General features: G+C 40.5%; 1 protein-coding gene across 1 annotated transcript in view; it reads left to right on the top strand.

Moving 5' to 3' along the window:
* LOC108796928 (voltage-dependent calcium channel subunit alpha-2/delta-1-like) overlaps window positions 1-10,053 on the top strand; it is a 134,061-nt gene extending 124,008 nt beyond the window's left edge. The window contains exons 3-4 of the mRNA XM_018568484.1: window positions 7,416-7,532; window positions 9,970-10,053. Coding sequence (XP_018423986.1) covers window positions 7,416-7,532; window positions 9,970-10,053 — 201 coding nt within the window. The remainder of the gene's footprint in view (window positions 1-7,415; window positions 7,533-9,969) is intronic.
* Window positions 10,054-23,048: the final 12,995 nt, after the last annotated feature.

Raw genomic sequence — 23,048 nt, 5'->3', positions numbered from 1 at the left:
TATTCTACCAGACGCGGGAGGATATCTTTACAAAGTGAGGAATATCTTCAGTTGTCAGAGGAACAAGTGTTCACCGGTAACGTTGGTGGTCAGGACAATTAGAGAGTGAATCTCCTAAATTGGAAAATCGACACATAAAAAGCCTACCAGGGATTCTCTATTCAAATCTAAAAAAAAAAATTTGAATCAGTTATACTTTTTAGTTAGTAGAAACTGTTATGTGATCTGTGACCAACTAAATTGCTGCTTTGAAAATCTGGGCATATTTTACAAAAATGATCCTTTAACATTTTATCTCAGTTTTGCATATTTATAACGCTACTCTGAACAATTTCCCCAACTCATGTTTACTGTAATTTAACAGAGGAGAACAGAGGAGAAAATAATTCAGCAAATACAGCAATTTTAGAAAATGTGGGCCCCTGGGTGGAAACATTATCTTCTGAGTGATTTTAATCAGCCATTGCTAAAAATCTAATTGACCTCCCCAATATTTTTGATTGTGAAACCGTGGAAAGAGGCTCCTTCTCCCTTTCACCCCTCCCCTACATTTTTCTTTTTCTTCTCCCCGCATATTTATTCTCTATTACTGTCTCTTCTTTCAAATTTATTATCCTTTCCCTTCTTAAAAAAAATGTATAAATGAATTGTGGATTTAGCAAGTGAAGCTGTCCTACATTCGCTCTGTAGCTAAACTTGAAAAGTCAACCAAGCAAGTTTTATGCAGTCTGTTAATTGGCTTGGTATGCTCTACTGTCACCTGTTAGACAGATGACATTGTTTTATTATTAGCTTATTGTAACATAATTCTTATAATTAGGTATATTTTCTTTTCACGCAAAAAGTTTGTAACACCCTTATATATCCTGTATACCCCAACACTGTCAATTAAATCTGAAAATATTCTAGTAAAATGTTTTGCATAGATACCTGCCTTTTTTAAAATTAAGGAAATGGTTTTAAACCTGGCATTATACATTGTTTTCATTGCAAAGGAAGCAGAAGGAAAAAACTTTCTGCCAGTTGGCAAAATAGTCTTTACTGCTTTTTTATTTTTGTTGCAGGATGACAACAGGTTTCCATTTTACTGTTTAGTTTTTACTATATTTTACTAAACTATATCTATATTTTGCTTCAATATTGTAGCTTTTAATGTCCAATAATGTCCAATAACACCAGAGAAAAAACAGACAAATGAAAAGAATTGTGTTGCATTGATAGCAGCATATGGGAGAGAAAGTCCCTCTGCCTCCTAAGTCTTTATTTGACAATACAGATTGTTTTTTATAAATTTCAGAACCTGTCATTTTTGTAACATATTTGGTACTCATGATCATGTCTATGTGATGTAAAGTAGCCAGCGCTCCAATCTCACTCTTGTGATAGACTACAATATCACCTTTAGTTTACCAATTTGTATTGAGATTGTAGTCCATCACAGGAGTGATGGACTACAAATTGGGCTTATTTGATCCTGCAAATGCAAACATTAGCACATATTTTATCCCACTAATACCAATGATGGGACTTAAATTATCCCACTGACACTAGCAATTGGGCTTATTTTATCCCACTGATACCAACAATGGAGCTTATTTTATTCCACAGGCACCAATTATGGGGCTTATTTTAGCCCACTGACACCAATGATGGGTTTTATTTTAACCCATTGGCACCAATAATAGGACTTATTTTACTCCCACTGTTACCAACAATGGGACTTATTTTACTTCCACTGACACCAAAAAAGGTGTTTATTTGATCCCACTGATAACAACAATGGGATTTAGATTATGACACTGACACTAGCATGAGGGCTTATTTTACTGCCAATGACACCAACAATAGGACTTATTTTTGCTCACGATGACACAGCTGTTTAGAGAACCATATTACTAGAATTTAGGCCCCTGTAGGCCCAACACAGCTCACTTCCTCTGCTGCCTATCACTCTGGGACTAGCCAGTGTAAAAATTCACAACACTTAAGCTGGCCATACACTGCTGACTTGGCCTGAAATGCAAGCTGTGGGTGACCCTGTAGTCACCACTCCATTGGACAAAGGCCATTTTTTAAAATTGACTTTTGTCAAAGGAGTTAGGCCAAAAAATGTTGACCAAACAGTTACTGCACCAATCACACCTCAATCAGCTGCCGGCTTCCAGAATACAATAGCCCAGTGGGGGAGATTACCCCATGCATGCTGTTGAGCGGGGGAGGGGGGGTGTACACTTTCTCTAATGTGATTGGAGGAGTAGCAGCCCAATTGGAGGCAGTATTGTTCAGTATAGTGCTGTCAGATACCGGGACTAGTGCAACACGTCATGTCTGTAAAATAATTTATAACAGCTGATTTAGGATTGTGTGCATGCACCTGTTTGAAGCTATTATATCACGGTCCAGAGATGTTTACCCAGATATTCTATAGTTCAATCCTGGAAGTTTATACTCTTAGACACTTTGCGTGACGAGCCTTACTGGATAATGGATGTCATATATTTGTAACCATGTTACCAAGTGACAGGTAATTGGTTAAGGGATCAGTTATATACCGTACATGGGGATTGCATTTATGAACTCTGTTGAAGGAGGTATGCCCCAGAAATGTGTGAATTCTTTAGAAACAGGCGCTAGATGGTCGAGCATATGAAGTTTCTGCACTTTTAGATACTACTTTGTTGTTCTGTCATGAGCATCTTGGATGCGGAAATCATGGCGTTACATGCCTGTAATCATTTGTGTGAGTATTTGTAACCATTTTTATCGATCCAATTAAATACATGTGCTTCACAAAGAGAGGGCGCTGTCCTTTGTGTGTGTTTCTTTGCATATGTTTAAAGGCCTCCTTGTCGGATTTGGGCAGCTGCCTTCCTCAATGAAGATTTGTATTATGAAGATCTGATTAAACAATATATGATCTGCCAGAGACTCCGGTTTCAGTCTTTTGGTTTTGTGAACATGCTGTTGACAGTGGAAAAGGAAACTGAAAAAAATTGTAAAGTGCATGGCCAGCTTTACAACCTCAGTTGCTTTGCTGCCTCTCACACCGAGCACTAGATTTTAATATCCATCCAGATTTACGCCCTCTGATGCTTCTCACCCTATACTGTCACTGTATATTGTCATAAATCAGAAGTCTGTTCATGCAGACTTGTAACGTTTGTGATATGTCTACTGTAAACAGGCACATACAGCAGATCATGCAAGGGCAGGTCTGTCTTGTATTGCAGTGGCTGGTAAGAGATCTTCCTGTCTTCACTAAATCACATGGGACCCATGCCATTCTCTCAACCTAGCTAAGCTGCTGTACAAATGCAGCAAGCACAGGAAAGAACGCCTGTTCCCTTTGTTGCAGAGAATGGGGAGCAATTGACAAATGATTGAAAAGATCTCTTTGTGAAATAATGAGCACGTCTTACATTCAGTAGTGTTCATTATTGCTCTGTTGTTAACCCCATCAAGGCCTGATTACTGCAAGAGATCCTTGAGATTCATGTTGGTATTCACTGAGATGTGTGTGACTACCCCTAGTGAATTTGCAACCTTACATTATAAGATAATCCTTAAAATGTGTAGGAATATGTTGCTAGACCTATTCTATTTCAGCACATGACTCATTCTAAAAAGAAATGTCTGAAAAAATGTAAATCTGTCTGTGCTTCCATACATGAATTAAATGTTTTATGATAATGCAAATTAGCCTTGGGTGCCAAATGAATGTGACATGACACATTGCTGCTCATGTGAGCAGTGTATGACTACTACACTTTATTCATTTACTCTTTCATCTGAACTCCTACAGCTGTGCAATATATCAACCCACTCTTTCTGTGCGGTAAATACTTTTGTTCTGTTCATTCTTTAAGAATTACATTTGGATGACTTCAGATTTAAAGCATGTATCAGCCTACCTGTCTGTTCATCTAAGAATCTAGCTATACCTCTCTTTTTAACTGTCTATATGTCTGTCTATCTTTCTTGCTTTAAATTATGATTTGTGAATGACAACGCTTATAGTGCCCACTTACAGTATATACATATCATGCTGAACTACAGGCAAATACAAAGATGACACACAGATATGCAGCTGATTTACCTGCCAGAGGTTTTGTATTTCTGGCCATCCATCCATGTGAGATTTACACAGCTCTGCCGCACAGCACAGTCCTGCCTGGCAGGGCAGGGGACCTAATATTTCTCTGCTGCAGTTAAACACCGCTTACAGGTCTTGTCCCCCTCCCAGTGCCAAGGAGAAGGGAAGACTGATGAGCGCATCTTTCTGTTACTATGCTCTCTTCTCCTATCAGCATGGTTATTGTTAGTACATAAGCATTGCTGCACAACTGACTTGCTCCTTCTGCTGCTTTTCCCTCCCCCAGTATAAGCTCTGCTGTACAGGGACTGCAAGAGGCTAATACCACATCAAATTTAAGTACTTACCCTTAAAGATACATTTAATGGTGTGTTAATAAATATAGATATACAGTATATTAATTTGTGTACAGCATTGATGTAAACCCTAACTGAATGATATTTAGTCCAAGTAATAAAAATATTATCTGAGAACCCTGGGTGACTTTGAGGCCACCTAACACCGTGGTATTGCCTCACAATGCCACACCATATAGCTATGGATAGATACAGTAGATCTATTTATCTATATAGCTATATAGATAAGTAGATCTAATATATATATATATATATTCAGTATATTTATTCTTACAGTATTGGGAGAATATACTTACCCACTTGCGTTTCTACTACCATCATTGATGTCAGTGGGCATTTTTTGTTCTTACTTATATCTTTGGATCATCCTGACGTCTCCAAAGCAGAATTAGGATTGGGCGTTGAGAGCAACCATCCAGAGAACATGTGTGAGACAAATGTATTCTCCCCAAGCGCATACTCTAGGTTGTGTACACCATTATTGGGCCACATCTCTTTTGTCAGCACATCCGCAATAACAGTAATGGCCCGTTAACACGAGCCTGCAGCATTTCCCCTTGAACTTGTGTCCACTGTGTGTGGTGCACTGTTTACATTTTATTTCTTTTAAACTTTACTCAAATGTCAAAAAATTAAATTTCATTCAAGTTAGTGTGCCGCAGTTGAGTTGTGCTGTAGTGCCTTCCAGTCCAGTGAGTTGCAGAAAGATGTGGCATGCCCGCATTTTTCCACAATGCACAGCAACTCACCTGAAGTCAGTGCTGCAGTGGTAACAGGGCACATAGAAAATGATTGTTTTCTGTGTTCCCTGATGATGACTTGCGTTGTTCTTATGCAGATAAACACAGGTTATACAGATAGAAGGGAATTTATTAAAAACTGGAGCAGACAAAATCTGGAGCAGTTGTGCATGGCAACCAATCAGCTTCTCTTTTATTTTCAAATCCTAACTAAACAAACTGAAGAGAGAAGCTGATTGATTGTCATAGGTAACTGCTCCAGATTTTGTCTGCTTCAGTTTTGATAAATTCCCCCAATATTTAGGCAATGGACACCTGCCCCCCCACCCCCATCCCTAATTATGCCGGAAATGTTTGCTGAAACCTAGAATTTTCTTTTTTTTCCACCATTACTTAGGTCTCCATACATTAGACCAAATAAAGGCACACCCAAGGAGGAAAGGGACAGAGGGATTTGGTTCCAAATGAGGGACAGTCCCTCCAAATGAGAAATATTTGAGAGGTTTGCAGGAAGTGTATGTATGCACGTATGGTGTGAACAAATCCCTAACTATTAATCCCCTTGCCTTCCATGTGATGGAGATAAAGAGAGCAAGACATGTTTGCAGTCCTGTCCCTGCATAGGTTAATAAGCGTAGCTACCCAGGGCAGGAAGTGCGTTTTTTGAAGGATTATCAGGTGACAATAAATGAAAAAAGAAAACTAAAGCAGCCGTCACATCTAAATACTGTTAAACTGTAATATATAAAATTTTTGTTTTTGAGCTTAGATACGTTTTTTTGCCTGTATATGTTAAAAAGCTAACTGGGAATTAAATGGTATTGCATAGATACATTAACCACCTTACGTCCGGCCGTTGTAACTATGGGGGCCAGACAGTGGCTTTCTAAATGCAAGTGGAAGTTTTTAAAACGTCCTTCCTCCCGCCCATGGTTGTGTACATACAAGCATTCTGGCAGGGTAGAGCTTGCTTATTGTGCCGGTGTATGTGTCCCCCCCCCTTCGCCTCCGCCTATCCTAGGCCTTGCTGTGCCTAGTGCAGGCCCTGGACCAGCACAGCGGCTCTCTGAAGGGAGATCGGAGGGAGATCAGCGCACAATATCCTGCTGATCTCCCCTCCAGTCTCAGAATGTGGGAGTGGTGTACATTACATCACTTTTGTATTCAGCTGTCATTCTCTGGCTTCTGTAGCCAGAGAGATGCTGGTGAAGCAGATCTCTGCTTCATCAGCTTCTTTGGGGGCCCTGGGTGACATTAGGGATCTTAAAGACCCCTGATGTTTCCATCAAGAGGACCTGTCACTGTAAATTTGATATCACATAGGGAGCTTCTTAGCCCCCTATGTGATAACAATAAAGTTAAGTGTAAAAAAAAAGTTTAAAAAAATGAAATTACAAATAAAACACAAAAAAATAAAAATAAAACGCAATTTTTTTTAAAGTCCCATGCCCCCATGTACACACTCAAACTTCTCTTGAACATGCAGCAGCTCCTACAAGCTGCTGTCACTCAATGATTGTGGTGGATCTAGACATTATTGTCAGGCTCACTTTTTAGCACAGAGCTTAGCCCCACACACAGTACATTACACTGAATTGCATGCTTATGGTACATTTTTGATACAGGAGTACTTTGCAAAATGTACTCCTGTATCATAAGGAAACAAAATGCAAAAAAAGATGTACCCCATAATTCTCCTTTAAGAAAACACTCCTAGAAAACTGCTGTGAGCTAATTTTAGGGGTATGGATGTGTGCTTTACTTTTTAGTGCACATTGTATCAATGCATTCATTAATTACAAAGCACTTCACACCTCTCAGTCACTGAACTCATATCCCGCTAGCTTTGCTGCCAGTATTAGAATTATAGTGGAATAAAGGGAAGGCTAAAGAAAGGCTCATTGCTATCAATAGACATAAGTGAGTCAGAGGTCATCCATTAGAGTATTAGAGTAACGCAAACCTATACTCACCATAATTCACATAAACTGCCAGCCGAATATCAATGCAATATGTACGCTGGACTGTCCCACTGTGAATACCAGACAGCAGACTACACTGCATTTGTTTACTTATTAGTAACTGAAACTGTTGAAAGTCATGACATCCTACATTTTTACATACCACTATAGTTTACATTTTGTTTGTCTTAGCAAAACATTTGGCATGTGTGTTTAACAAATCTTGACCTATGCCCTAAGTCTTTTTTATCCTTTTTTTTTTTAGATTTACTTGAAGAACAGGAATTTGTACACTGTGGAAGCCAATAATGCGCGTCAGTTGGTCGAAAGTGCTGCAACTAACATCGAAAAACTACTACGGAACCGTTCTAAAGCTCTTGTGGTAAGTGATACTTTTTTTCTATAGACTACAGTGTAGTAGATATTCAAAGTTAAAGCAGAAGTAAAGAAGAAAAAAAAAGGAGCTTTTTTCCATGATGCGCTGGTGCATGCTAGTACACTAGTACATTAGTCAGACTAACTAGCCAAACCAATCCCCTCCAGTGCTGCACTTCTCCCTTGCCAGTGCTACCACCTTTACCCAATCTTCTTCTGGGTTTCAAGTCTTTAGGTACTTGATTGGCCAGACCCCGATGATGTAACTCCCACATCAGGTCTGTGCACTAGGCTGCTCATGTGCGGCTCAGTGTATGGAAAATGATTGCTGAATGGCAGCAAGGAGCTTTTATGACAGAAGAGGCTTAAGCCTCCCTTCTTGATGAACCAGCTGAAATTCACACAGTGGGGTCCCTGTCAGCACCCTTCAGCACGGCATCCCTCAATCAGAAAATTGAAGGAGCCAAACGGTGCTTGCAGCCTATCAGCTGCCGCCGCTGTCAGCATACAAAGCTCACAGTGAGAGATTCGCCCATCCACATTATTTAGCACGGATGGTGGAATCTGATATATGTTTTGGTTCAGCCTGCAGATTGAATGACATATTTTTTTTTACAGTGTATAGCCTACTTAAAGGAGAACTATGAGGTGAGTGCTTTTCACTCACCTCATAGTTCTAGCCGACCTGTGACAATGAGACTGTCAAAGGTCGGCTCAGTAGATCGGGAGGTGAGCGAACACATACCGGCGTTCGCTCACCTCTCGATCCTGTCACGGCTCTCTGCCATGACAGGGGAGGGGCTGGATTTTGGCTGGACAGGGAAGGGGCGGGTACAGCTGGCTCTGCCTCTAGATAGGCAGAGCCAGCTGTCAGTCACGCAGCTGGGCAGATCCTGGCACAATTGTCGGGATCCGCTTCAGCTGCGGCGTCTCAGTATACCGTGAGCAGCAGCTCGCGGTATACTGCGGCGTCTCAGTATACCGCGAGCTACAGCTCACGGTATACTGAGCCTAGGGTGACGGGAGGATGCTAGTTTGTGTCCTCCCGTTACCCTAAGGAGAACTATGGGGAAAAGCCTTAACCCCATAGTTCTCCTTTAACACACACTCTTCTGTCATAGAAAGCTTGTCAATCAGTAAACATTTGGAATACACTTCAAAAGTGTATTTGGAAGTGTATTTGGAATAAACTTCTGTAGTTATTTGTATTTGCTGAAAGCTTTGATAACTTAAAAAAAAAAACACTTAAACGAGTCTCAGTTTACAGAATATACATGTGGTAGTTGTTAGCGGCATGTTTGTGTGCACGCACACGCACACGCACACACACACACACACACACACACACACACACTGAACTGGGTGGACCTGTGTCTTTATTCAACCTTACCAACTATGTACAAGTCATCTCCTGCCAGGATAGTGTTTATTTGTGTGCCCAGTCTCCTACTCTGCCAGCAGGGATGTGGCAAACAGCATCTTTTTTTTTTTGCTTTTTTGAAGAACTCTTTTAAACCATGCTTTAATGTGATTCCACTGGGTTGACCACATAGAGTTGTAGCCTACATAGATGCTTTCATACAGTGCATTGCATGGTTGCACTTCTAATAAAATGGCTTATTGCGCAGCAAATTTATAATCTACTGTATAAAAATTTGTGAAAATCACTACCTTTTACAAAAAAAGAGCTGAGCAACGCTAGTGTTTTTTCCAATTTTTCCAAAACAGGTGCTATTGGTAACAATTCTTGCTACAGCACCTCCAATAGTATTTCTGATTCTACCCTCACAGTTGTACATCACACAATGATGGAACATATGTTATTCATCTCAGGTGTGGAAAAAATATTTGCAGCCATAGCTCCTTTAGTTTTTCTTTGCTGAGGGGACCATCCTCCCCTCAGTTTGTGACCATCCTTTGGACTTTTGTTATTCACACCTTTCTCTGTCACGCAATTTAGTTTCACCTAGCACACACAGTTGGTGCTCTGTAGCCTGTGGAGCAGACATGATGTATCTGATAGAAGTAAGGTTAATGATACTTGGGAAAAAATTAGTATTTCAAAGCTAAAGAGCATTAGGCTTATGGAGCTGGTTAGTTAGGGCTGCTGTTGTATAGTTAGCGGCGCTGGGACATAGCTAGGTTTTGAGGTTCTGTTGTACTTATTTTCGAGCACTGTCCAGTACCTGTATATAATTTGTAAATAGCACGAATAAATGCACCAATGTTTTGCCAAGACACTTCTGGACTGGCCTCTCTGCCTAAAAGGGTTGCTGTACTCAAGGAAAATTGCACCCACTACCTATCCCCAGCTCACAACACCAATTTCTGAAATGGACTGCTTACTGTATAATGCACAATTAAACCAAGTGTACATTGCAGACCTCAATGCAAGATAATGTAATTGCTTGGATAATGTGATTATGTCAATACAATGTGTCTAGAATGGTCATCTCTTAAGTGCATCTGAAGTCTGTGAACGCATTTCTATGCTAGAGGATGCTTCAAGTGACAGTTGTTTAGAGTGAAGGTCATCAGAAGCTCCCAAGAAGCACAAGAATAATGCACTTGGTTCCCTGCTTTTCTACCATAGAGGTGTCGGGAGGCTGTCTAGACCCCATCTAACCTCAGTGCCCCAAGAATACATTGTTTCACATGGAAATGCAGGAGCTTTGTCAGTATTTTCCTGCAATTGTCGATGCTTTAGGAGTTACTTGTGATACAAATCCTACCACTCTTTAATAGCTAGCACGAAGTCTGCCTTAAAAACAAATGTTAGACTACTTACTTTCTACTAGCATGGTAAACTAAGGACTGCTAGTGGATAAACAATCTATTCATGTGAATGGCTGAATAGAGCTTTTCCCTACACCCAGACACACATACTGCGAAAAAGAAATATAAAGGGCTTCCTGTAGGAGTATACCTTAAACACAAAAAGGAAAAAATAGCCGAAGGTTTCCCAAAGATTGGAGCCTCCAGGCATATAGAAATCAAACTAAACCTCTAATCCTCAAAGAACCCTATATAGGGCTACTGTAGTTCTATTATCCCTGTAAAAAATTTATTTAAAATGAGGAAGTCGCCACAGAAAAGCTTTTTATGTTTCTAATTTTCATTTTTTTGTATGCAACGCCCTTATATGTATTTTGTGCTCCAGATATCATGAAGTAATTAATTGTCTCTGTTATGAAGTATGAAGATACAGTCGTTATGTTGGCCAGTTCAGGTCATCCCAAAAGTGACTTGGCAGCTTTTCCCACCCAGAGCTCTAAGAAATCTCCTGGCTCCAGGATCCCAACCTTGATCCAGAAAACCCGGAAAGAACTGAAAAGGCAGTTCTCTCCTGGTACCAGTAATGTCTTCCTGGAGCCACTCAGCCCCTCTGGCTGAGAACCCTGGGTGACTTTGAGGCCACCTAACACCGTGGTATTGCCTCACAATGCCACACCATATAGCTATGGATAGATACAGTAGATCTATTTATCTATATAGCTATATAGATAAGTAGATCTAATATATATATATATATATTCAGTATATTTATTCTTACAGTATTGGGAGAATATACTTACCCACTTGCGTTTCTACTACCATCATTGATGTCAGTGGGCATTTTTTGTTCTTACTTATATCTTTGGATCATCCTGACGTCTCCAAAGCAGAATTAGGATTGGGCGTTGAGAGCAACCATCCAGAGAACATGTGTGAGACAAATGTATTCTCCCCAAGCGCATACTCTAGGTTGTGTACACCATTATTGGGCCACATCTCTTTTGTCAGCACATCCGCAATAACAGTAATGGCCCGTTAACACGAGCCTGCAGCATTTCCCCTTGAACTTGTGTCCACTGTGTGTGGTGCACTGTTTACATTTTATTTCTTTTAAACTTTACTCAAATGTCAAAAAATTAAATTTCATTCAAGTTAGTGTGCCGCAGTTGAGTTGTGCTGTAGTGCCTTCCAGTCCAGTGAGTTGCAGAAAGATGTGGCATGCCCGCATTTTTCCACAATGCACAGCAACTCACCTGAAGTCAGTGCTGCAGTGGTAACAGGGCACATAGAAAATGATTGTTTTCTGTGTTCCCTGATGATGACTTGCGTTGTTCTTATGCAGATAAACACAGGTTATACAGATAGAAGGGAATTTATTAAAAACTGGAGCAGACAAAATCTGGAGCAGTTGTGCATGGCAACCAATCAGCTTCTCTTTTATTTTCAAATCCTAACTAAACAAACTGAAGAGAGAAGCTGATTGATTGTCATAGGTAACTGCTCCAGATTTTGTCTGCTTCAGTTTTGATAAATTCCCCCAATATTTAGGCAATGGACACCTGCCCCCCCACCCCCATCCCTAATTATGCCGGAAATGTTTGCTGAAACCTAGAATTTTCTTTTTTTTCCACCATTACTTAGGTCTCCATACATTAGACCAAATAAAGGCACACCCAAGGAGGAAAGGGACAGAGGGATTTGGTTCCAAATGAGGGACAGTCCCTCCAAATGAGAAATATTTGAGAGGTTTGCAGGAAGTGTATGTATGCACGTATGGTGTGAACAAATCCCTAACTATTAATCCCCTTGCCTTCCATGTGATGGAGATAAAGAGAGCAAGACATGTTTGCAGTCCTGTCCCTGCATAGGTTAATAAGCGTAGCTACCCAGGGCAGGAAGTGCGTTTTTTGAAGGATTATCAGGTGACAATAAATGAAAAAAGAAAACTAAAGCAGCCGTCACATCTAAATACTGTTAAACTGTAATATATAAAATTTTTGTTTTTGAGCTTAGATACGTTTTTTTGCCTGTATATGTTAAAAAGCTAACTGGGAATTAAATGGTATTGCATAGATACATTAACCACCTTACGTCCGGCCGTTGTAACTATGGGGGCCAGACAGTGGCTTTCTAAATGCAAGTGGAAGTTTTTAAAACGTCCTTCCTCCCGCCCATGGTTGTGTACATACAAGCATTCTGGCAGGGTAGAGCTTGCTTATTGTGCCGGTGTATGTGTCCCCCCCCCTTCGCCTCCGCCTATCCTAGGCCTTGCTGTGCCTAGTGCAGGCCCTGGACCAGCACAGCGGCTCTCTGAAGGGAGATCGGAGGGAGATCAGCGCACAATATCCTGCTGATCTCCCCTCCAGTCTCAGAATGTGGGAGTGGTGTACATTACATCACTTTTGTATTCAGCTGTCATTCTCTGGCTTCTGTAGCCAGAGAGATGCTGGTGAAGCAGATCTCTGCTTCATCAGCTTCTTTGGGGGCCCTGGGTGACATTAGGGATCTTAAAGACCCCTGATGTTTCCATCAAGAGGACCTGTCACTGTAAATTTGATATCACATAGGGAGCTTCTTAGCCCCCTATGTGATAACAATAAAGTTAAGTGTAAAAAAAAAGTTTAAAAAAATGAAATTACAAATAAAACACAAAAAAATAAAAATAAAACGCAATTTTTTTTAAAGTCCCATGCCCCCATGTACACACTCAAACTTCTCTTGAACATGCAGCAGCTCCTACAAGCTGCTGTCACTCAATGATTGTGGTGGATCTAGACATTATTGTCAGGCTCACTTTTTAGCACAGAGCTTAGCCCCACACACAGTACATTACACTGAATTGCATGCTTATGGTACATTTTTGATACAGGAGTACTTTGCAAAATGTACTCCTGTATCATAAGGAAACAAAATGCAAAAAAAGATGTACCCCATAATTCTCCTTTAAGAAAACACTCCTAGAAAACTGCTGTGAGCTAATTTTAGGGGTATGGATGTGTGCTTTACTTTTTAGTGCACATTGTATCAATGCATTCATTAATTACAAAGCACTTCACACCTCTCAGTCACTGAACTCATATCCCGCTAGCTTTGCTGCCAGTATTAGAATTATAGTGGAATAAAGGGAAGGCTAAAGAAAGGCTCATTGCTATCAATAGACATAAGTGAGTCAGAGGTCATCCATTAGAGTATTAGAGTAACGCAAACCTATACTCACCATAATTCACATAAACTGCCAGCCGAATATCAATGCAATATGTACGCTGGACTGTCCCACTGTGAATACCAGACAGCAGACTACACTGCATTTGTTTACTTATTAGTAACTGAAACTGTTGAAAGTCATGACATCCTACATTTTTACATACCACTATAGTTTACATTTTGTTTGTCTTAGCAAAACATTTGGCATGTGTGTTTAACAAATCTTGACCTATGCCCTAAGTCTTTTTTATCCTTTTTTTTTTTAGATTTACTTGAAGAACAGGAATTTGTACACTGTGGAAGCCAATAATGCGCGTCAGTTGGTCGAAAGTGCTGCAACTAACATCGAAAAACTACTACGGAACCGTTCTAAAGCTCTTGTGGTAAGTGATACTTTTTTTCTATAGACTACAGTGTAGTAGATATTCAAAGTTAAAGCAGAAGTAAAGAAGAAAAAAAAAGGAGCTTTTTTCCATGATGCGCTGGTGCATGCTAGTACACTAGTACATTAGTCAGACTAACTAGCCAAACCAATCCCCTCCAGTGCTGCACTTCTCCCTTGCCAGTGCTACCACCTTTACCCAATCTTCTTCTGGGTTTCAAGTCTTTAGGTACTTGATTGGCCAGACCCCGATGATGTAACTCCCACATCAGGTCTGTGCACTAGGCTGCTCATGTGCGGCTCAGTGTATGGAAAATGATTGCTGAATGGCAGCAAGGAGCTTTTATGACAGAAGAGGCTTAAGCCTCCCTTCTTGATGAACCAGCTGAAATTCACACAGTGGGGTCCCTGTCAGCACCCTTCAGCACGGCATCCCTCAATCAGAAAATTGAAGGAGCCAAACGGTGCTTGCAGCCTATCAGCTGCCGCCGCTGTCAGCATACAAAGCTCACAGTGAGAGATTCGCCCATCCACATTATTTAGCACGGATGGTGGAATCTGATATATGTTTTGGTTCAGCCTGCAGATTGAATGACATATTTTTTTTTACAGTGTATAGCCTACTTAAAGGAGAACTATGAGGTGAGTGCTTTTCACTCACCTCATAGTTCTAGCCGACCTGTGACAATGAGACTGTCAAAGGTCGGCTCAGTAGATCGGGAGGTGAGCGAACACATACCGGCGTTCGCTCACCTCTCGATCCTGGCACGGCTCTCTGCCATGACAGGGGAGGGGCTGGATTTTGGCTGGACAGGGAAGGGGCGGGTACAGCTGGCTCTGCCTCTAGATAGGCAGAGCCAGCTGTCAGTCACGCAGCTGGGCAGATCCTGGCACAATTGTCGGGATCCGCTTCAGCTGCGGCGTCTCAGTATACCGTGAGCAGCAGCTCGCGGTATACTGCGGCGTCTCAGTATACCGCGAGCTACAGCTCACGGTATACTGAGCCTAGGGTGACGGGAGGATGCTAGTTTGTGTCCTCCCGTTACCCTAAGGAGAACTATGGGGAAAAGCCTTAACCCCATAGTTCTCCTTTAACACACACTCTTCTGTCATAGAAAGCTTGTCAATCAGTAAACATTTGGAATACACTTCAAAAGTGTATTTGGAAGTGTATTTGGAATAAACTTCTGTAGTTATTTGTATTTGCTGAAAGCTTTGATAACTTAAAAAAAAAAACACTTAAACGAGTCTCAGTTTACAGAATATACATGTGGTAGTTGTTAGCGGCATGTTTGTGTGCACGCACACGCACACGCACACACACACACACACACACACACACACACACTGAACTGGGTGGACCTGTGTCTTTATTCAACCTTACCAACTATGTACAAGTCATCTCCTGCCAGGATAGTGTTTATTTGTGTGCCCAGTCTCCTACTCTGCCAGCAGGGATGTGGCAAACAGCATCTTTTTTTTTTTGCTTTTTTGAAGAACTCTTTTAAACCATGCTTTAATGTGATTCCACTGGGTTGACCACATAGAGTTGTAGCCTACATAGATGCTTTCATACAGTGCATTGCATGGTTGCACTTCTAATAAAATGGCTTATTGCGCAGCAAATTTATAATCTACTGTATAAAAATTTGTGAAAATCACTACCTTTTACAAAAAAAGAGCTGAGCAACGCTAGTGTTTTTTCCAATTTTTCCAAAACAGGTGCTATTGGTAACAATTCTTGCTACAGCACCTCCAATAGTATTTCTGATTCTACCCTCACAGTTGTACATCACACAATGATGGAACATATGTTATTCATCTCAGGTGTGGAAAAAATATTTGCAGCCATAGCTCCTTTAGTTTTTCTTTGCTGAGGGGACCATCCTCCCCTCAGTTTGTGACCATCCTTTGGACTTTTGTTATTCACACCTTTCTCTGTCACGCAATTTAGTTTCACCTAGCACACACAGTTGGTGCTCTGTAGCCTGTGGAGCAGACATGATGTATCTGATAGAAGTAAGGTTAATGATACTTGGGAAAAAATTAGTATTTCAAAGCTAAAGAGCATTAGGCTTATGGAGCTGGTTAGTTAGGGCTGCTGTTGTATAGTTAGCGGCGCTGGGACATAGCTAGGTTTTGAGGTTCTGTTGTACTTATTTTCGAGCACTGTCCAGTACCTGTATATAATTTGTAAATAGCACGAATAAATGCACCAATGTTTTGCCAAGACACTTCTGGACTGGCCTCTCTGCCTAAAAGGGTTGCTGTACTCAAGGAAAATTGCACCCACTACCTATCCCCAGCTCACAACACCAATTTCTGAAATGGACTGCTTACTGTATAATGCACAATTAAACCAAGTGTACATTGCAGACCTCAATGCAAGATAATGTAATTGCTTGGATAATGTGATTATGTCAATACAATGTGTCTAGAATGGTCATCTCTTAAGTGCATCTGAAGTCTGTGAACGCATTTCTATGCTAGAGGATGCTTCAAGTGACAGTTGTTTAGAGTGAAGGTCATCAGAAGCTCCCAAGAAGCACAAGAATAATGCACTTGGTTCCCTGCTTTTCTACCATAGAGGTGTCGGGAGGCTGTCTAGACCCCATCTAACCTCAGTGCCCCAAGAATACATTGTTTCACATGGAAATGCAGGAGCTTTGTCAGTATTTTCCTGCAATTGTCGATGCTTTAGGAGTTACTTGTGATACAAATCCTACCACTCTTTAATAGCTAGCACGAAGTCTGCCTTAAAAACAAATGTTAGACTACTTACTTTCTACTAGCATGGTAAACTAAGGACTGCTAGTGGATAAACAATCTATTCATGTGAATGGCTGAATAGAGCTTTTCCCTACACCCAGACACACATACTGCGAAAAAGAAATATAAAGGGCTTCCTGTAGGAGTATACCTTAAACACAAAAAGGAAAAAATAGCCGAAGGTTTCCCAAAGATTGGAGCCTCCAGGCATATAGAAATCAAACTAAACCTCTAATCCTCAAAGAACCCTATATAGGGCTACTGTAGTTCTATTATCCCTGTAAAAAATTTATTTAAAATGAGGAAGTCGCCACAGAAAAGCTTTTTATGTTTCTAATTTTCATTTTTTTGTATGCAACGCCCTTATATGTATTTTGTGCTCCAGATATCATGAAGTAATTAATTGTCTCTGTTATGAAGTATGAAGATACAGTCGTTATGTTGGCCAGTTCAGGTCATCCCAAAAGTGACTTGGCAGCTTTTTGCCTTCTAATTTCTTTCTCAGTGACTTCCATGCTCTACTCAGCCCCTCCTTGCATGTAAAGCTTACATGAGAACATGGCACATTGAGTTGAGCGGTTACACCATCAGGAGCGGAAGGGGTCCTGGGACAGCATTGATCATTACTTTCGACTTTTAACGGCAAAAGTCACTAATGGAAATAAATTCCAAGGGATAATTTGCAGGACAGGGAATCAGGTAATAATGTAGTGTGTGCTAGACATGGGAACCTATGTCATACATGCAGTTAGAATTTATCCATATTACTCAGGGAATAAAAAAGTTTCCTCCAAAAAGCTAGACTGTAATATAACCAGTTGCTGTTACATGCCTTAATGCTAGCAGCCACATTATATTGTCATTAGAAAATATCAGCAGCATGCAAGTCAGACAAGCTTAGGCATCTCCATGGGGTGTGGAGCTGCTCAATGCCGTAACCCTAGTGTGCTGGCATTTTTTCAAGAACTGCTTTAGTTCACATTATTAGGGAATTAGTTACTTTCCATGCTGGAAATATTGGAAGCAGTGGCTTTCTGTTTTAATATCCAATTAACTGAAGCTTAACATACACAGAGCCTCCCTTCAAAAATAAAAAAATAAAAATTAGAGTTTATGCAGGTATGTGCTTTGAAAATACAAATGTTCTACTGCCTGATCACTGACCCATTTATAGTCTCTTTATAGTTTCTTCTGCGGAAGCTTAATTGTGATCACACAGAAGGTGGAGAATAATCCTTCAATATTATTTTTTGTTTATGTAACTAGTGTAATTAAATGTGGATAGCAGAGGTAATATGTTTATTATAAAATGAATACTGGAAGAGCAAATGGGGGAGAGGGGCAGGGGAGAATATTTGCTTGACACTAGTACTAATAAGATACATTGGGTTAGTCTTGAGCTGAGATGTTTAATCATTTAGTCATTGATAAGAGCTCAACCTGCAATCAATTACATATGGTGAGTAAGATACCAGTGCCGATACTTGGCACTTTCAAGAGAACTACCAGGATTGCAGAGGTTGCAGCTGCAACTGGGCCCTGGCACTTCACCACTGTCCTGAAATCATTAGTCTGTATTGTTTTAGGTGCCTCCTAACTTTTGAGTTTTTCCCTAGTCTGGTCTAGTAGCTGGAAAAGTATCTGTACCTGTACTTGTACCACAACTGATCACAACTTCTGTCAAAAGCAAAACGTCCAATAACATCTTCATGTGCCGCTCTGAGACATCATGTGACCGAAAATGGAGAACTGTAAATGGCATTGCTGCTGGAAGATTTTAAAAGTTGCATCCTTTTACCATGCCAACCAAGCCCTGAGTCCTTGATACACTTTCTCAAGCTCATAAAAATCCATCTCTGCCATGTAGTTTACTCCTAAGGCCAACAAACCCAAGTCCTTCTCTAGGCAAAGGTAGGCTCAGAGTGGATATCTGCTACTTGGGTGATGTTTACAAATACTGTATCACTGCTCTCTTAGAAGTGTTATTGTCCTCTTTATGCTAAGTAGGGATGGTGGGTTGTGCACCACCTGTGTAGTATGAAGCATATTTGGCAGGTACAACAGTTCCTCTATATTAGCTTACATTGGGTAGTAAATACTTGGGTAAAGCTGCCTTCTAATGGGTAATTACTCTTATGTCAAGCAATTAATGTGTGTCCAAATATAAGAGAGAAGTGAGAAAAAGTTTGCAGCAGGGTCTGTAGCAAAATGGACCTTCCAGACTATAACATTCTAACTTTGTAGCAAGTCACAAGGTGAGAGAGTGCATCATTTATAAACAAAGCCAAGGACTGCACAGGCACCAGGATTTACATGGCCACTATCTCAGTCCAAGAAGTAGATACTGACCCTGTATAGTGCCTGAACAAAGATGGCATATCTGTCCTGAGAAGAAATCAGATGAGGGCTTTGTCATGGTAGTACTGTGATCCTGGCGAGAGGTAGCACATACCTATAATTATTACACTTACACATCTTGTATGCATGAACTTATCATAAACATATATTTCATAATAGGTCTACTATAAGAGTAATTGTAAGATAAAATGAAAAAAAAATGTGGTTTGTGGATACATAGTGATAATGCTATAAGCTCCTGTGCATAACATTCTGATTGCAATTACGAAAGCAGCATAAAAGCCATAGTCTGACCGTTCTATGTGACCAGACTGTATTCTGCACAGCTATAGCGGTTCATTTACTAAAGGCAAATAGGCTGTCAATTTTGCAATGGAATTTGCACCCAACTTGAAAAAGGTGAAGCTCTGCTGACTTCCATCATTCAATCTTGTGCAAGGATTATTTTCCTTGCACATAATTGGGTATTCTTGCAATGTGAAGTCTCACCACATTCACCACGCTAAGAAACCTGCTGAGTGCAAATTGAACAGCCTTTATGCCATAGACACTACATTAAAGTGAATTTACACTTTTGCAGTCAAATTTGAGAAAACTCTTGTATATGTTTGTTATGCATATCTATTCACACAGCATAACAAAAAAAATATTTCTTACCTTTTAGATGTTTTGTTGCAGCAGGGAAAATGGCTGATTCCAGGTTTTTCTCAGCACCTTCACAGTGATCTGTCCTTATAGAAATACATAAGCTGGCTATACACTGTACTTGAAGAAGGCTAAGTGAAGAAATATCACAGATTCCTCCATCAACGCTAAGCAGTGTGGATGAAGGAACCTCACACTGTTTCTATTGTATTCCGACAGCAGCCACCAGCTGCTGTCAGAATACCCAAATGGTGCTTGCAGTTGATTGGCTGCAAGCACTGTTCGTCCAAAGATTTTCCATTCAGCTCCTGCGATCTTTGGATCGAGGGATGCCGTGCCCAAAGGATGCCAAAGGGGCACCCACTGTGCGAATTTTGGACGGTTCATGGTCAGCTGGTTCATGGCCGGTATGGCCAGCTTTATGACTGAAATTTGAGGATTGTGTTTCTCTCATTAACTTAATTAACATACAATGGAGAAGCTTGTCACCTCTCACAGCCCCTCATAAGGTTACAATAAGGGCTAGTTCACACCAGAACTGCATGCACCTGTACAGCTGCAGTGTGCTGTGTTTTGCCACAATTGTACTGCAATTATACCGCGATTGATGCTTTTTTTTGCTTAAAATGGGATTTCAGGTTTGTTCCAGTGCGTTTGCATATGTTTTTAATGTGTTCTGTTGCAATCCAATGCAGCTAAAATAGTGCAAGCAGTATTTTTTCTGACTGCATCGGAATGGACTGCACTGGTGTGAACAGAGCACCAGAAATCCCATAGGAAAGCATTGTGATGCATTTTGGATGCTGCTGCCAAACTGAACGGACTGCATCACAACTAGCCCTTAGAGAAGCAAGTATAATTTTTAACTCTTAATAAGCCAAGAAACCCTAACCCAAGTAAAAGCAATTTAAACCGCGAGAAGCATTAAAAAAAAATAGCTTATGCTATGTGAATGGGAACATGTGACAAATATAAAATACGTGTAATCCCAATTTTGCTGTAAAAGTGAAAATGCACGTTAAACTCTACATTAAACATTAGCTGCCTCAGTCTCTTACCTTCAAACTTCTATATTTAATTTTCCTAGCCATGTACTTTAATTGGAGTGTTCCTTTAAAACCATAACATCTGAAGTATCCTTTTGCTATGCCCAAACTTGTTTGTGGTAAAAGCATTCAAATTCCCCATGACAGATCCAAATTAGCAATGCTGGCTGCTTTGTTTCTAAAATACTAGGTGTCATTTCTGCCTCTAAAAGAGGGGGACAAGTAGATGTGAGTTTAAAGGGTTTGTGGCGTGTAGAAAAATGTGTCAATGAAAGGGGAAAAAAAGAGAGAAAAATAATCAAGTTGCACATTCTGTGTAAGGCTGACAGTTGCCTCTCTCAGACTGGAAGAGATTGTTGTCAGCCTGTAAGGCACAAAGCTTATGGATGCTCAAGCGTCTGCCTTCTCTGTAACGAATGCTTACAGCAGCTGGCAGTGTGCTAGAACACTGCTCTACCGTGGCTTAATACTGCTCAAGTTGTTCAGCTGACAGTAAGCACAGCCTAATATGCAGTGCAAGCAGGTGGCAATTCAAAACAGCGGCCCCAGTGCATGTGCTGCATTTGTGACTGACGTGTGACAAGCACATTGTGATCTTGGCGTGAATTTGGTTTAACCAATGTGCAGCATAATATAAGAGGGAGAAGACTAAAAATTAGAATTTGGCTCTAAGCCGATCTATTTGTTTTTCAAATAAGAGAATGTGACTTTTAAGCGGCAAGTAGGTTGTTAAGTCATTGCTGACCTTCTTTTGCATCAGGTTTGAAGCCTGTTAGTAGTAATACGAAATAGCATGTCTTCCAGCCAATGATTTTAATAAGACTGTACAGCTCTGTATGTTAATGCTGCAACCAAAAAGACACAGTTTATGAATGCTAGCCGACCCAATGGCCTAGCTGCACATCTTTAAGCAATTAATCTGTGATAAAGCCATTTTTTTTTCTGGCATTTCGGCTAAGCAGGAATCCCACCCTGCCTGTCAAGTGTTAACCAGAAGAGTGAACACCATCTCCACGCTGAGCAGGAATATTACTAAAATATTTATTCTTGTGATGCAAAATGACCTTTTTTGCAACTCTGGCAGTATCACAAATAATTATTTGCCCCGTTGGCTGTGTTTATGACTGCTATGTGCTCCTCTTCCCTGAAGATACTAAATAATAGGCAGATGCGATGAACAAAACACACAAACCAATTCTACTCAGAACTATTATGCAAATAACACATCAAATTAAATAAATCCTTTTCGTTAGTTTTCTAGATAGATAAAACTGTCAAAAACTGAGGAGTGCTTTTAATTCTACATAGTAAGTTTCACATTGTCGTTGCTCATACACTCATAATGGTACATGTTTAATAGTCTGTTGTAATAAAATCCTTATTTCATCTGTTATTAAATACATTCAGTGTTGACATGCTCTGACATTCCTTTAAATAACAACAGTTCACGATTACTCGTCACATACAGTGTACGTGACAAGTCATTTGGTCCCTTTGTGGCTGGACGTACAGTGTACGTCTCCCGTCATGAAGGGGTTCATTCTCCCTATAAATGTCTAGGCCAAAGTAGACATGTCATGCTTGTTCAGGAGGGTCATTGACTCAAAGTATTGAAGGAAGGAGGCCAGAAATGGCTGCCTCTATGTTTTCTCCTCTTTTGTTTAACTTTTATTTAAATTTCCCACTTGCAGCTCCACACTTTCTAGCAACATGGTTGGGTCTACTCCTCTTGCAGCACCTTTGTGGGCTACAGCTGAACCCGCACATTGCGTTTTACAAGGTGGAGCATGAACTATTCAAATGCAGCAGTGCTTATAGAAAGACCTATAATTGTTTTGGAATGTGCCAACTAATAGTAGGTGGATGAACCTGACCAAAATTTGTAAGACAGGTGGCAGCACACAGCTTGGAAGCCACATAAAATTGGCAGCCAGGTTTCTTGATGCCTGTAAAAAGGCACAGATATTTCACATAGTAAATGTGGCAAGCCTTTTTCTTGAGTATTAACACAGGGGAGCACTTAGACTCTTGGCCTGGGGCAAACAGAACCAACTTGTCCCTTCCTAGTAGGGAGAGATTTTATTAGGCTAAAAAATGTTTGCCATGGTGCCACAGTGATTGGTGGGTATGTGAATGGTGGTTGTACCTAAAGGACATCCTTGTTCATTTATTGTAAAACATATTTTTACATCTCCCATCTTCAACTTCCTGTGCTATTCTTGGCATTTGATCTCACAATATCTCAGAGCAAGAAGTTGGTACCAGAAGGCTGACCGCTGCCAGTCAGGGAGCTCTAGAATGCTCACTATCTGTCACTTACTGTGGTCCTGCTCTGACTGATGTC

Source organism: Nanorana parkeri, unplaced genomic scaffold, assembly GCF_000935625.1.
Source record: "Nanorana parkeri isolate BGI_ZX_2015 unplaced genomic scaffold, ASM93562v1 scaffold1196, whole genome shotgun sequence".
NCBI lineage: Eukaryota > Metazoa > Chordata > Amphibia > Anura > Dicroglossidae > Nanorana > Nanorana parkeri.
This window is presented reverse-complemented; position numbering and strand designations above follow the sequence as displayed.